The sequence below is a fragment of the Podarcis gaigeae genome (genome assembly GCF_964106915.1).
Source record: "Podarcis gaigeae genome assembly, chromosome: 6".
NCBI lineage: Eukaryota > Metazoa > Chordata > Lepidosauria > Squamata > Lacertidae > Podarcis > Podarcis gaigeae.
In genome coordinates this window covers 42,962,806-42,979,339 of record NC_139682.1, presented here as the reverse complement: position 1 = coordinate 42,979,339, position 16,534 = coordinate 42,962,806, and the positions used below count along the sequence as shown (strand labels likewise).

At 43.4% G+C, this 16,534-nt stretch overlaps 1 protein-coding gene across 2 annotated transcripts in view; it reads right to left on the bottom strand.

Annotated features, from left to right (window-relative positions):
* Positions 1-3,789: 3,789 nt before the first annotated feature.
* Positions 3,790-16,534, bottom strand: part of FMOD (fibromodulin) — an 82,973-nt gene continuing 70,228 nt past the window's right edge. For both annotated transcript variants that reach the window (XM_083744889.1, XM_083744890.1), the window contains exons 2-3: positions 14,783-15,794; positions 3,790-5,875 (exon numbers count right to left, since the gene is read on the bottom strand). In XM_083744889.1, the coding sequence (XP_083601015.1) occupies positions 5,724-5,875; positions 14,783-15,794 (1,164 nt within the window). In that variant the 3' untranslated portion in view covers positions 3,790-5,723. The remainder of the gene's footprint in view (positions 5,876-14,782; positions 15,795-16,534) is intronic.

The window sequence follows — 16,534 nt, the reverse complement described above, 5'->3', positions numbered from 1 at the left end:
TGATAGAGTCTTCACTTGTCATTGTTGCAGATTGCTGAAAGCTCTGCTTACTGTATATATTGTATTTTTAAACAGGGCTGCCATACGTCTGGGATTTCAAAGGCGGAACTGACATCGGGGAGGAATTTTCTAAAGGCAAGTCACTTTTTCTTGGCTCAACAACTTTCAAGTTTTTGAAATATGGCAACCCTATCCTAAACCTTGCAGCTGATGTTTACCAACCAATTTAAAAGGTCAGGAAATAGCTGAAGGACTCGGAGTGATTTGAATGGGTGGGGCCAACAGTGAACCTTTCCCCTTCACCCTTGCTGGGAGGAGGAGATGGACATAAAGTCTCTGTGTGTGAGGCAACAGAAGCAGCAGTGTTTTGCAGGGGCAGGAAGAAGCAAGAAGACACAGGCAGAGGGCTGTAGCTGGAGGCATCTGGGGGTAGGGTGCAGGTATATTTCTCTAATGGATAGCATCTCTTTTGCCTGGTAGGAGTGTGTAGGCCAGTTGCCTCCATCTATGTTCTCTATCTGTGAATCAGACCAGATATCACAAAGCAGCACATGTCTCTGTGGTTTCTCTTCCAAACTCCAAATAGCAGTGGCCCATTTGGTAAAGTGGGGATTGTTTAGAAATATGTCACCATGCTTAACAGTTGAAGGCAAAGTTTGCCAGCTGCTGCGTGTGAAACGAGTTGCTATTCACTTCAAGGTACCTTATCTTGCATTCCTGTGCACACTTATCTGGAAATAATTCACTTCTTTTCTTCAGCTGAACTGTTGTATTTTCCATTATTATTATTGTTATTATTTTGTCATAGCTGTAATTCTTTTACATTTTGACAAGATTGGATGCAATTTGGGCGACTTCTGGGTTGGCGCCTCCGGCAATGGCAGAGCTCCTCCGATCGGGAGGAACTTGCTCCGTGGAAACCAGGGTCTGACCGCCACGGCGAAGGCGGAGACCCACTGAAATCACAGGCGGGAGAAGCCTGTGAACCTGGGATTCGGCTGGCACCTTTTGCGCCTCCCCTACTCGCGGGGAAACCCTGTTTTGGGGATCCGGAGCGACGTGGGGTGAGTGGCGTGGTACTTCAAATCGACTGCTTTTTTCATGGAGTGAAGGCGCATTGCTGTTGCCGGAGAGCGCTGACTTTTTCCTATGGACAATTGGACTTTAAACAACTACCCATGAGTAGAACGGAAAATTGGATCTTTAAATATCTTAATTTGGCATCGAAATGGGAAGGTTTTAAACAGGAAGTCCGCCTTCCTCTTTTGTAAATAGATTGAAGCAAAGATGTTACAAGCTAAAGTCTTGGAAAACCTTTGGTAAAGGATTAAATTTCCATCGGTTAAAATCACCAAACCCCCCTTGGAAGCAGGAGAAGAGGGGGGAAATTTTGAACCTAGCGAGCCTGCAGGAGAGAGTGAAAAATCAAATTACCACCACTCTGAACCTGGAAACGGGCTGCTAGAAAGAGTGATATTTTGGGAGAGTTCATTGACTGTGAACAGAACGTATTTGACAGCTAACTAAATAAGAGAAGTATACTGTTTCCATTGTCCTCTTCTGCATTTAAAAAGGAGGAAAAGTAACTGAAAATTGAAACTATCTTTATTGCTTGAGTTGTGTTTGAAAGGATTGATACAAGTGGAGATTGTATCCCTCTAGAGGGAGCTTTTGAAACTGTTACAGGAGTGGAACTGGGGAATCTCCAGCTGCAAGATAAGAAATTGTGAGAACCAGGGATTGACCTTGGACCATTTAAGAATGTTGACAGGAGAAGCCATAGTGACTGTATTATGTAAGATAAGCTATTCACTGGAACAGCTTCACAACAAGACGGATTATATGACTACTAAAATTGTTAACTTGGGACAAAATGTGATTAATTTGAGACAAAAAGTGAGCACCAACACAGAAATAATTCAGGACTTGGTACAGGAATCTACTTTGGCAGGACAAATTGTGGAGGAGAAGGAGAAAGCTGTTGTTGTTGAACCTAAAGTAATACAAGCGGGATCCTCAGTCTTACAGAAGCAAATTGAGGACTATAAGTTGAGGCCTTTTATGATTGAATCTAGAAAAAGTCAGATTTTGAGGATCGGATCCCAGCTTGGACTGAAGAAGGAAAGTTGGAAAGATCCTTCTATGCAGGGATTAACTGACTTTTGGGACATGGACTTCGGTCTGGAGGAGATTGAAGTTCTGGGGGCCTTTGGATTTGGAGGAATCTTGAAACATGTCCTGAAACACTTTATGGATCTTAGCTTCAACTATGGAAATTTGCCTGACCTGTCGAGAAGGAATAAAAGCATTGTTAGGTCGGAGTCTTCCCGAGATCTGCTCTTTAGCATTAAAGAATATGAAGAAGACCTGCAGAAGGGACCTGGAAAAGAGTTAAGAGCCTCGGATATAAGATCTCCAGGTTGATGGAATATATGTAATTGACAGAAAGGACTGGCAGAATCCGAAACCAGGGAGAGGAGATGGTGGAAGAAGATTGGAAAATTTAAAGTTTATATATAGAAATACTGTAAAATTAATGAGTGATAGAAAAATGGTGGAATGAAATTTTATGGCCTTAGTAGAAATGTTATAAGGAGTTAAGCATATATAAGTATTTTAGTTTTAATGGAAAATAAGGTTAAAAATATATTAAGATATTTATAATATGATAGAAAATAGAGAAAGATGGAAAGGATTTGCTGAAACAATTAATAGAAGTGGAATACAAAAAGGGAGGTGAGAGGAGGTCGAGGAAACAAGGGAATGAAAGATAGAGTATGGAAAAGGTGTGATGTATGTTTTTAAATTGTTTTTGTTTTGTTTTGTTTAGGGTTAGGGTTAGGGTTTTGTTTAGTTTAGTTTAATGTGTTTAGTTTAATGTGTTAAGGTTGTGTTTTGTATTGTTTTTATATTGTATTGTATTGTTTTTTCTCTCTTTTGTTTTTTCCCTCTTGTCTTTTTTTCTCTTCTTTTCCCTTTTTGTAAGCTTTAAAAGTAATAAATATTATTTAAATATAGGATTGGATGCAATTTGCAGCTGCATTAGCTACTTTTATAAGTAGATGAAGCCTGACAAATTGGGTGCAGTGATAAGGGAATTCACAGTGCAATACCTCCGAATCCTGGCTCAGTTTCTAAAGCAGAAATTTTCCAGTGTGAATACTGACTGGAGATAATCTGACGAACAGGAGGATATTTTGTGAAGAAACATATTTTTATAACCACAGTGATCGCCAGACCCTTTTTAAGGTGTGTCTGTCTTTGCATCTTGCTGCACTTTCAGTGTGGCTATAAACATTAAAGCAAAAAGTTTGCAGTGCAGTACCAGACCCCTTTCCAAGAGAATAAAATGTGATATGAAAAGTTTCCTAGCAAGATCTCCCACCTTTGTCTATGTGGTCTACACTCATCATGCTCATGCCGGGCCTGCTGAGCTGGAGTTCCTGTGTGGGTGGGCATGTGGAGAAGGTACACAGTAACTACCAATACAAGTATCTGATTCCCCAAATGTCCTATGAAGAAACAAGTTCAGGACTCAACTATACAGCTGCAAATCAAACATTTTAAGTGTGTTTTAAGTGCAATATAAAATGTGACACTAGATAGCGATGGTGAGCCTTATGGAAGATTCAATGTATTTTTAAAAACACTTTTTCAGAACGGTTTTTATATGTATGTAGATTCTACCTTAATCTCTTCCAATCATCCAAGGGAGGCTTCATTTCTTTCCTTGATCACATCAGATATTTCAAATGTAATCTGGTAAATGGTAGTTTCGAAGGCATCCCATGCAATTACAAAAAGGGTTTTATTGATCAGTAATGATATCTACAATTCATGCTTTTATATATTTCTTTTATATTATCAGCATACACTTTAAACACAAGGCAGTTTCGATGGCATCTTGAACTTCCCAAGATCCCCGTAAAACTCATTTGCTCCTCCTTCTACGTCTCCTCTCCTCCGTGAGCCACACACAAATGAAAGGATTGAGTGAATGAGGGGGAAGAACCTCGAGACGAAAGAAGCATACATTCTTAGAGCAAGACCTGGTGCTGCCATGTGTATGAAATTCAGCTGAGACAACTCTATAGCCAAGCAAACAAGTTACAACAAATGCAATGAAACACATGGGACGCTAGAATGGGATTCTGCTGTACAAAACAATTTGGGATACAACTTTTATTGAACTGCAGTACCTGAATGGGCACTTGTAGAGCAGTACAATTATAAAGCCCCCAGTTTCTCATGCTATGCTGGCAAGTCAAGTCATCTGCTTTACTGAATGATGGTGAGTCTTGCCAGGTATTTTAATGCCAACTTGGCTCATGTTGTATTTTATAACTGGCCAGGAATGTTGCTTCAATAACTGCAGCATTCTTTATATGCACCCAAGGAGTGCATGGAAAGTAATATGTCTTCTGCAAGCACTGGCTAATAAACTGAACTGCATTATAGCAGAGGTTGGAAAAAAACTCTTTCCTTTCTGGGTTGGAAGAGATTAATGATATGCAGTGTGTTCAAAGCCCCAACTGAGGCTTAATGCTATCAAAAATTTACAAATCCATAAAAATTTATTTCCTCTGAAAATGAAAGGATTTTTTCCTCCTACAATTATGGTACAGACAGAGGAAATTTTCTACATGTATGATGGACCTACACATATAAACAATAAAACCTATATTAGATTGTGGGGACCCTTTTACTATTTGATCCAATGGCTGCTCTTTATCTAAATGCAACAGTGTCAAAATCCCCGCTGGATTAAATCTTTCCGTTACAACATTACAGATTGCACAAAACTGGAAGAAATAAGAAATAAGAATTAAAAATCAATAGGGAGAATAATACATGGTTGTTAAATTGAGGAAAATGTAAGGATGGTAAAAAATGGGGAAGTTGCTCCCTCTGGAACTGCAGGAATATCAGAAAAATTTGTGTCTTTCCAGGGTAAATTGTGAACACATTGTGGATGATATTAGTTTGCTAAGATTAGATAACTTATGCTATTGCATTTATTTGTAGGACTTTTAATCAGCATAGAAAACCAAATAAATTGAAAAGAGGGGGAGAAAAAGCCAAGTCATCACCAGGGGAGCTCTATTCATCTTTGAAAACCAGCTAAAGACCTGGATCCTCTCATGTTAGTAATTTTCTCTCTCCTTTTCTCTTTTCCCCATTTCCCCACCCTCTTGTCTCTAATTGCTCCTTGCTGTGTGGGCAACTGTTTAATCTGTTTTCATTTTGTTTGGATTCAATCTCATCCGCCCCCACCATGTACACACTCTTTCTCTCATGGCGACCCTCCTACAAGGAAAAACAAATCCCAAAGGCATCCCAGCTGGCATCAAACTTCTAAAGCTATACATGTGAAATGAAACAAAAGCTTGCCTTACCACCCACCTAAATGGAGAGATACACGCTGCCTGACAGCATGAAGACCAAATAACTGATTAGTTGCTGAAGAGACTGAAAGAAGGTGGGCAAAAAAAAATAAATATTTTTTTGCCTGCATAGTTGTTGTCACCTGACTGGCTAATAATGGGGCAGCATCTGTTGGATCAAGTTTATCAACCCCCCCTTACATTATATAAATGCAGAAGCTGAGTCAAATGAAGCAGCGTTAAAATTGAGAATGTTGGCCTCTGCGCTCCCGTGTGATCGCAGGAGGGGTCTGGCCTTGTAAGGAGGGAAGGGGTTAAGGAAAGGATCCGGAGCAATGGCTAAATCTCTATTACGCTCGCCCATCGCAGGCAGAGTGGGGCGTCGGAGGGCAGGTTATTCCGACGGAGCTCATTCCCGTCCAACCTCAAAACTTGTAGCCTGGAAAAATTCATGATGTCTACGATGGTGCAGAAGCTGCTGATGGTGAATTCTGGGAAGAAGAAGAAAGGAATCTTGCATCACTTCGGCTCTTCTAACCAAATGTCTGGATTAGTGCTTTTCAAGTATTAATATGAACTACATGCACACACAGGCAAACAACCGCATGAGTATCTAATTCCCAATTCAGGAATGAACCGGTTCCTGAGAAGCTGCAGTTATCCTAAAACTGTATACACCCCAAGAGTAGCTTTCTCACCACCTGCATTCCAGAAGCAAGGGTACCAGATGTAAAATTATGATGGTAATTTGCTGGAAATTCAGCACACTGACCTTTGACGTCTCGGCGAGGATGAAGCCTGAGTAAAGAGCAGATTTTCTTTAGCTAGTCTGCTGAGCTCCTGCCATAAAGCTGACGCAGCAGGAGCTGCTGGAGGATTTAATATTTTTGAAGGCCTAACGTTTTAGGCCATTTTCATGGACGATAGAGAAATCACAGTTTAAATTGCACCCTATTCCATGAAGAATCACAAATACCAGGGATTAGGGACGTTTTATACACTGTAGCATTTTTGCATTCTGAATTCAACTCATTTCCATCTTTTAGACCGAGAGACGGTCTTTCCTCCTCCCAAGAGGAGCTGGGATCCAGAAAATAAATTGTCAATTACATCAGTACACACTGTTCATGCTGTAATTTCTTGTGGAATTGCCTCCCACCCCTGCCTTCTCCCAACGTTTGGGGCTGAGGAAAGCTGGGACTGTCCACTTGGCTACAGAATGTTAGTAGTCAAGAATACTTAACCTTGGAGGTTTTTAAGCAGAGGTTTTTTGAGGGGGGCATCTATCATGTATGATCTAATTGATATCCCTGCACTTCAACTCTACAATTCTATGATATGAGTGGTTATTGTAACTTAAAGCTGAACAGCAATGGCAGTGTTGTTAAATAATCCACCCCTGGAAGCACCCCAGCAATTCTTCCTGGGGTGTTTATTAAGCATTCAACCAGATTTGCTTGCAGAAAGTTTGCATGGTAGTTAGTCTATGTCTAGTCTTTTTTGAGCTCCCCTCCCCTATTTGTTTACAGTGGTTATATGCCAATGAGTATTAATCCTGATTGGCTTGTGGGGTGTTTACATGTCTTCCTCTTAATCATTTATTTGTCTCACAATTTTCAAGGCATTTCCTCATCAGTTTCCAAACCACAAAAAGTCAGGATCTTTTTAAGGTAGATTTCTTGTGCTAGGATGGCAGAGTTTTAATTGTGCAAATCAAAAGTTCCAATACACTTGAATCCCTCCCATAAAATTGTGACAGTCTGAGGCCATCTTTAGGCTCTCTTGTATGCAATATGCCACTTTGAGATCTGCATCCAGAAGTTTAAAGAAGGGTTAAAAAGTATTCTTACTATTAATCAGGGCTTTTGTTCCCAGCCAGAAATCACCAGAACTCAGTTCCGGCACCTCTCAGGTGGGCGCCATTGCCATTAAAAGAGAAAAAGGGAGGCATTCATGGTGAGTTCCGGCACTTCTTTTTCTAGAGAAATAGCACTGCTGCTAGTTAACACAATGGTTGCATACACACCACACATTTAAAGCACACTACTTCCTCTAAAGAATTTTGGGAACTGTCATTTGTTAATAGTGGTGGGAATTATAACTTTGCGAAAAACTACCATTTTCAGGATTCCTTGGGAAGAGTCATGAGCCTTAAATGTGCTTCATATGTGTGCAATGTAGCCTTTGTGTAAATAAAGTAATATTATTAGTATATTATTTTATTGCTTACTCTCTTTTCCATCTTCCTTCCATTTATTTATTGCCTTTCTCCTGTCAATGGACCCAGTCTTTTTGTTGCTTACTCTGTAAAGTGCTTTGCATCTCGATGGGCTCTATATGAAGGACAGCAATGCTTTATGGAAGCTGAAATATCTCTGGGGAAAGGATTCCCTACTGTCAAGAGAATACAAAGAGACCATGCAGAATATTAGACTCAAGCTCTAGCATCCCTCTCTGTTGTTGTTGTTTTAAATAGAAGCACCCCTAATCCTTCAGTGAACTCTGAAAGATTCAAAGACAGGGTGCAGGGAAATGGATTAATGGAGGTGTGTGTCCTGCTGCAATGCTTCTTATAAGCAGCCAGAGGGCAACCAAAGTCTAGAACTTGGCAGCAAATTTATACATTTCCTTGAAACAGCTGCTGCTGCTTTAAAACCGGAAAAAACTGCATATGCTGTAAGGGCAGTATAACACTGGACAGATTTGGAAATGCAAGAGTCCATCTTTCACACTTTGTTGAGGAAGGGGAAGGCTGCTGGCTGGGCCAGATATGCCTTGCATGATTGCTGCTGTGCAAGAAACTCTTTATGGAAAGTAAAATGTAGAGAGTGAGTCAAGACGAGAATTGGGGAAGAGCAGAAGTATGCTAGGCCATTGCAAACTGCCATCCTGGCTGAGTCAGGCCAGCAGTCCACATGAAAGCATTCTGGCTTCCCACAGTTGCCTGACTGATCCCATATGCAAGCTTGCTGCCTAGGCATGAGATCCATCTTTTACTGGTTGCTAAATATATACCTTATTTGTTTTCCCAGGTTTATATCCTGCCTTTCTTCCACCGTGAAACCCATGGTGGTGTAACATATGGTTCGCAGGAGCTCTACAATCCAGGTACTGATTTGCTTACCTTCAGTAAATCCCATGTGCCTTCAGACCACACTCTCTTGGAGCCTGGTGACTGACCTTTTGGCTAGCATGAAGCAAAGGGTAATTCTATTCTCCATGCACTCGCAGAATCATTTGCAAATACATTTACTCTCATGGCTGAGCAAACATCTTTTGACAATAAATCTCCCAAGTGAATTATTGTATTGGTGAAAAGTAATTCCTTTAGTGTGTTGAAAATTAGGGGATGATCCCAAGTTGCAGATACTGTGCGTGAATAGTGTCATGTTCACACTGATTGTTACCTTCTAAAAATCTTAGATTGTAAGCTCCTTAGGGCAGGGACCTGTCATCTTGTGTTTTATAAAGCATCACACATACTGATGGCACTATATACCGTATTTTTCGTCCCATAGGACGCTCGGTCCCATAGGACGCACCTACTTTTTTGGGGGGGAAATAAAGGAAATTTTTTTCCCTTTATTTCCCCCCCCAAAACCAGGTCGGGGAACAGTGGGATGGCGGTGCTGCGCCACCCCGCTGTCCCCCGAGCTTGTGGGGCTGGCCCATGTCTGCCTGGCGCGAGGGGCGCTCTGCTTCAGGGCGCCCCGCGCGTCGGGCGGCAGGCTACAGTCCGCAGCATGGGGAACCCTCTGTTTCAGGGTGCCCCACGCGCCCCCCGGGTGCGCAAGGCTTGCCAACACCAGCGCGGAGCACGGGGCGGCCTCCGAAGGGCGCCTGGTGCTCCGTGCTGCCGGCTTCCACCCGCAAGCCTTGCGCTCACCAGTGCGGAGCACGGGGCGGCCTCCAAAGGGCGCCCCGTGCTCCATGCTGCCGGCTTCCGCCCGCAAGCCTTGCGCTCTCGGGGGGAGATCCCCCGGCTGCGCAAGGCTAGCGGACACCTGCGCGAAGCACTGGGCGTCCTCCAAAGGGCGCCCCGTGCTCCATGCTGCCGGCTGCCGCCCGCAAGCCTTGCGCTCACGGGGGGGGGGGGAGACACCAGCGCGGAGCACGGGGCGGCCTCCGAAGGGTGCCCCGTGCTCCGCACTGTCGCCCGCAAGCCTTCGGCTCCCGGGGGAGATCCCCGGCTGCGCAAGGCTTGCGGACACCTGCGTGGAGCACAGGGCGTCCTCTGGAGGGCGCCCCGTGCTCCGCGCTGCAGGCTGCCACCTGCAAGCCTTGCGCGCCCGGGGGAACTCCCTCCGGGCGTGCAATGCTTGCGGATAGCTTCCTGGAGCCTGGAGAGCGAGAGACGTCGGTGCGCACTGACGCCTCTAGCTCTCCAGGCTTCAGCGAAAGCCTGCATTCGCCCCATAGGACGCACACACATTTCCCCTTCATTTTTGGAGGGGAAAAAGTGCGTCTTATAGGGCGAAAAATACGGTAGTAGTATATCAGTAGCAAATCTCAATAATCTCTCCCCTAACTTTTCACGTCTTTTACAACAGTAAGTTTGCACACGGTTTAGTTCACTTTTGTTACAATTTTTTTTTCTGGTGGGGATGCTGAGCAGAGCATATGCTAGTTGGAATCATTTTTAGCATCCATTAGCAGTGGTGCAGTTAGGTAACTTGAGGCTCTGGACTTAATGGGCTTACGGGGGCCCCTGTGTATTGCTTCACTTGATTCAAAATATGGCAAGTCAACCCCATACTAATCATTTGGGGCCCTAGATTCCCGCCCCTGCCCTTTTGGTGTATTTAGGATCACTTCCCTCAGTGCACAGGCTGGTTTGCACAGATTCTGACACTTTTGAAAAGGAAACCTAAATCATATGGGCATTAACTAGTGTATTGTTATCTGCTTAATGGGGGGTGGCCCTCAGGTCTGGGGCCTGGATGTGGCCCTCCAGGTATCTCTACCTGGCCCTCAGCACTCTCCCCAGGTCATATCCTTCCCTTGCCCTGCACACCTGCTTTAATAACTGCATGCAGAGAAAGGAGGGAGGCTCACTGATTTTGTGAGCTGTTAAACATCATGACCATGCGGCAAGTTCACAGTCATCATATAGCGTATGGGATATGTTGGAAAGAACATGGGGCTGGTACAGGGGTTTAAGAAGGCATTGGTTTTTGCTCTGCTCTGCATTTGGCAGTGCTGTTTCCATTCAGCTGCAGTTCAGGTTCTGAGAAAAATATGTTAGTCATCTTGCCATCTGCTATGGTGGAGTTGTGAATTACATTATCATTACATTTTCCCATTCATTTCCAATGGAAATGAAACACAATGTAAATCGGGTGGGGGGTAGTCATCAATTACATGTTGTTATGCATCATTTGCAGACTGAAAACAACAACAGTGAATACTGATTGTATTTGTTGGGTTGATTTCTATTCTAGACATGAGACAAATCAGCAAACATTGCCAATTTACACTCTTGTTTCCATTTTCATCTGAATGCTCCAACATCTCTAGGCTGGAGACAGCCAATATTTTTCCAGGGAGTGGAAAGGAGTTTGTGTGAGGCTTCACTTCCCATGCACCCATGCACACATATCTCTTTTGCCATGCTAAGTTGCCTGCATTGAAACAGTTCTAGTAGATTTCTGAAACAAAACAAATCCCTGCAAAACCTAATTACCAGATTCAAAAGTGGCAGAATGTACACAACAGGAGCAGTGTCCCTTATTTCAAACTGCCTTCAACTTCCAGTCTTGTCTCCTAGCTGCTGCCCAGTTTCTGCCTAAGCAGAAGTGTGTAGAGGTTGTGAACCTCTTTCAGATTTTCAGATGAAAGGGAGCTGGAGAAAGACAAATGGCTATTCTTCATCTGAGATGTTCCTCAAAAGAACAGCATTCTGGCCAAGAGATAAAGACACCATCAACTTAAAAGCCCAGCAGCTACCAGGGCTATATATATATATATATATATATATATATATAAACAAAGTTAGCTACTGAGTCTTTTTGCTCTGCAGCATTCCTCATTTACTATGGAAAAAAGCAAAGGTCTTCTGAGAAACTCATTAAAAAACTTTAAAGGTCAGCTACAGAATGGTTTGAAAAATGAGTGAATAAATAAAGAGAAATCCAGAGAGATTGCCTCGTTGCCACACAGATTTGAAGCAAAACACTGAGACAAGTGCAATACTTGTCAAGCTGTTCCAAGTGCAAAGCTGTGCCTCTCCCTTCCCCAAACTGATGGCACCACTGTTTGATTAAACAGAGCAGAGTCAGCCTTTTTTGTTTGGCAAGTTCAACAGGTGCGAACCAACCAATAGGGAATGTATATCTCTTCAGACCAGGGGTGGTGAACCTGTGTCCATCTGGGTGTTGTGTAATCAAACTATCATCAGCCCTGACAATTGGCTCTGCTGGCTGGAGCTGGTAGGATATGGAGTTTTAAAATATCTGGAGGGACACAGGCTCCTCACTCCCTGTTCCAGACATGTGGTTTTTCAAAATACGCCCAGTTGATCTGTATGCGGTTTGGACTCCATGCAAATCTGGAGCTACTGGTAAATAACAAAATGACGTAAAGAAAATTGATTAATTTTAGAAATGCCATCACTCTTGAAAGCATCAGCTTTCTTCATGCAGTACCCAGACTAATCTGCAAAGGATCTCCAAATAAAAGAGCTTTGTAAGTACATAACTAAGTACTAGTAGCCATTTGTGGACTCGTGCTATAAAAACATGCCATCTCCACATAACTTAAGATCACACCCTCTAACTGTCCAAGGATAGTAGTCAATAATAATTGCAAGGGAGAGCGACAGTTGCTAAGGTTATCTCTTTGCATGGGCCACATTCGGACATAATACTAAACCATGGTTTATTGTATCAACTTTCAGATTCTCAAATTTCCTCTTCACGTGCAAGAGAAGTAAATTTGAAGCATTTGCTCACAGTATGTAACACACTGCAATTTCCTATTTCATGTGAATATAGAACCTCTGATATGTACAAACTAAGATATTCAACTAATTATGGACTCTTCCCGATGTGGACATTTTAGCAGCACCCAAACATTGCTGAAAGTGGCATACAAATTCTGCTTTTAGACTTTTCTCCCATACAAAATTATTCTTTTTCACCTGCTTTAGGACTCTGATTCTATGGGGCTAATGCTTCTACAAGAACCCTGTTGTAGGAAGGGTATAAAATGTTAACCATTTGATGAGAATTCCAATGTAGATGAAAGATTAAAGGCAGCTAGAGCTGCAGTCCTATGTACACTTATTTTAAACGAATTCTTATTACACTGCGGATTACTTCTGAATAAAAATGCACAGCAGTACTTCTCAAGTCCTGGAGAATGAAGCAAAACCAATAATTGGTCTGAAGGCTTAACGCCATGATCCTTCAACAGCTATGCAAAGCTAGGTCAATCAAAAACGAAATTGATTCTTATGTGACAAATTAATCTTCATTTTAAGATGAAGAAGTTGTTTTGCTCTATCTAATCTGCATTACACAAACTTACTTATTTTGCTCCTTATTTGTGGTCATCATTTTAAGACACCCATGTGTACATGGGAGCAGAATACTACCCATTATATTTCACCCACTGCATGACTCTTTTTTCCATATGCTCATTTCTCCTTGAAACATGAGCATGTCACTGGCATCTATGATGACTGGCACCATGTTGAACAATCATATGCTAGATGCTAAAAAATAATAATGACGCAGCAATAAGTCCCACCTTAAAGGAAGCTGCCACTTGGTGTTGGAACCATATTCTTTCTTGTATTGATCAGAGCATGGTAGGAAAATGCAAAGGCAGGCCATATGTGTGAGGAAGGGATGGGGTGGAACAGGGGAGGTTTTTGGTCTTTTGGCCTCAACCACAGGGAGTGAGGTTACTCCCACTCTGTTCCTTCTCCTAGACTGGAGAAATCACATTGGCAAAAAACTGGACTCCACAGCCCCATATGGTGTCACAGTGTTATAACGCATATAAAATGCATTTTCTTTACTAATGAAGCTGAGTCCTTACCCCAGGGATGGGGAACCTCAGGCCCAGTGGCCAAATGTGGCCCTCCAGTCCTTTCAATCTGGCCCTTGGGACTTTCCCCAAGACACCCGCCCCTCATCTCAGCCATATCCTTTCTACCCAGGCCACACACCTCACTGGCCCTCCTTTGCACCCTCCTTGAATGCTTTCCCTGACTGGAATGTGCCCTTGAACACAGATATTGCTTCTTGCTTGCCTGGATAGACAATAGAGGGGTGTTTGTAAGTGTGTAGAAGCTAGCACATAGGTAAGATTCACATTGGTTACTCTTCTCACTTTTGCAGGCATGTGGCCCTCAGAAGGTTGCCCAGAAGACAATGTGGCCCTTGGATTGAACAAGTCATGGATGCTTTAGCTGAGATCCCAGAATTGCACAGGATTGGACTAGATGACCCTTGGGCTCCCTTCCAACTCCACAATTCTATGATTCTAAAGGTCCCCTGGTTTGATTTTCTCTCCCTGCCTCTCTCCTAGCCCCTGACTCACCTCTCTGCTATTTTTCTTTCCCCATGTAGCCCCTTTCTCTTAGAGCAGGCATAGGCAAACTCAGCCCTCCAGATGTTTTTGGACTACAATTCCCATCATCCCTGACCACTGGTCCTGTTAGCTAGGGATCATGGGAACTGTAGGCCAAAAAACACTTGGAGGGCCGAGTTTGCCTATGCCTCTCTTAGAGGGTCCCTTTCCATGCCTTTGATCCATTTCTTTCCAGCCATGTCCACTTCCAGGGCCCTTGCCAGTCCATTACCCATTAGGTGGGTTCTCTTGGGATCATGAGAACTGGCCGATGGGCTGGTGGCAGGGAACAAATATCTGCCTGTCTGCTCCTCCATGGCAGGGCTACTGGTTCCCACACAGTTCCTCTCTCTGCTTTCTGCTTATGCCCTAACCTGCTTGAGTATCTGGGGGCTTTGGAAATGTGGGGATGCTCTTTGATGCCCCCCATACCATGTGACCTAGGAATCCAGAGACAGGAAAAAAACCCTCACTGTTCTTGGTTTCAACTACTCTGCTCTCATTTTGTGCTTTAACAATGACACTGGCTTTCCAAAGAGCTAAGAGGGCAGAGTGTAGGTCAGGGGTAGGGAATCTGTGGTCCTCCAGATGTTGGACTCCCACTTCCACCAGCCATATCAACCATGGCCAGTGGTCAGGGAATGTGGCAGATGTCATCCAGCAACATCCAGAGAGACACTGGTCCCTAATCTAGATTCTCCTAATCACTTTACTCTGTTTTTGCCATTAAAAAATAGCCTACATATTGTGTTCCAATACAACTCTAAAAGCTCTAAAATGCAACTCTAAAATCGCCCAACATCCAGAATGCTGTTGCTCACCATTTATTTTGTTTCCTTGGAGATAGAGATTCTCAAGGCTTGTACTGACTCGTGGTATCTTCTGAAGCCTGTTGTACGAGAGATCTAGCTCCAGGAGGTTACTTGCATTAAAAGCATTGGGGGAGACTCCTTCATTTGTCAGGCTATTATGAGAAAGACGTACATAGAGCAACTTGGGGGAGACTTTGAAGAAATCATCAGGGATAGTTTGTATGTGATTATACTCCAGATACAGCTGCTCCAAGGCAATTGGAAGGCCATCAGGGACTCTCCTGAGCTGGTTATAGCTTAGGTCTGCAAGAATCAAAGACTTCAACCCCTTGAGGTTTGAACCAATTTCATGGATTTGGTTGTGGCTGAGATAGAGGGCGGTGAGGTTCTCTAGGCCTTCAAGAGCATTGGATGGCACCTTGGAGATTTGATTATAAGACAGGTGAAGCTCTCGCAGTGACCGTGGTAAAGGGGTAGGCATCTTGGTCAAGTTGTTGTGGTCAAGGTATAGCCTCTCTAGGTTCTTGAGCTTGGCAAAGACCTTCTTTCCCATTTTCTCACTGGTTATTTGATTGCCGTGCAACGCAAGCCACTCTAGGTTGGTAGCATTGTCAAAGGCTCCCTCTTGGATAGCCCCAATTTGGTTGTTCTGGAAGTAGGCGTATTTCATCCGGGAAGGCACAAAAGGAAGATACCTGAGGTTGCGAGAGTCACAATACATAGCAGAAGAGAAGTTGGGTGGGCATTCGCATTCTTGGGGGCATTCCCTGGAAACAGGTGGTTCAGGGACAGGCTCCCCAACAGAGGACCCAGCTGGCACATAAGAGTAAGAAGAATATGGGGGAACCTCATCTTCATAATATGGAGAATAGCTGTAAGAAGAGGATTGGCTGCGTAAATAGTGCTGTAGCCAGGCCATGTCCTCATACTGATCGTCGTACTGGCTCAAGGACACTCGGCAGAGGGCAACTATAATCAGAACAGAAGCCCAGTGCATTGTTGCCACAAGCTTTGGACCAACCTAAAGAAAAAGGTGCAACAAGGAAGAAGGAAAGATCAACCGCAGAAAATGTTAACTCAGGGATACACAAATTAAATAGCAGTCACAAACGTATGTTAAGGGGGCTGAGGCGTCACACATGCATTAAGCATGATTGATTTCTGCACAGGGCCAGTTTATGCAATCAAGATAGTCAAGCAGTAAAGCTTTTCAGGTCAGGCTGCAGGTATAATATACAGCTATTTAACAGGCAGAATTGCATGCTTACATATTCCTCCCTTCCCTACTCACAGCAAAGGCTCAAAAGTTTTAGGTGCTAGTATTAGACCTACCAGGAAGTTTTCCCCCCTTCATGGGGGAGTATCAAAACATTCAACCCTGCCCTGAAAGCCTCACCACTTCATTTTGCTGGGTGTGGAAGCTGCCTCTGACACCATAGAAGGGAGACTAATTTTCAGTGGGCCCAGGTGAGCAAGACAATGACTGAAGGACTTGCCCAAGGCCATAGAACAGATGACTAGCCCAGCAGAAACATAATTCAGAATGTGGACCTTGCAGTGAAATGTTTGGAGGTTCACTTAAAAGTAGAAGAGACACATTTGTGACGTGACTGAGCCTTCAAGCCCATAAAGTACTTCTAGCATTCAGATTACAATGTCTGAAACAAGAGCACTTTAAGTTTCATGTTGCTAACCCTGCAGAGTCTAGTGATTGTCCATAGAACCTCACAGAATGGATTCCATGTTTCTGTAGTGTTCCTT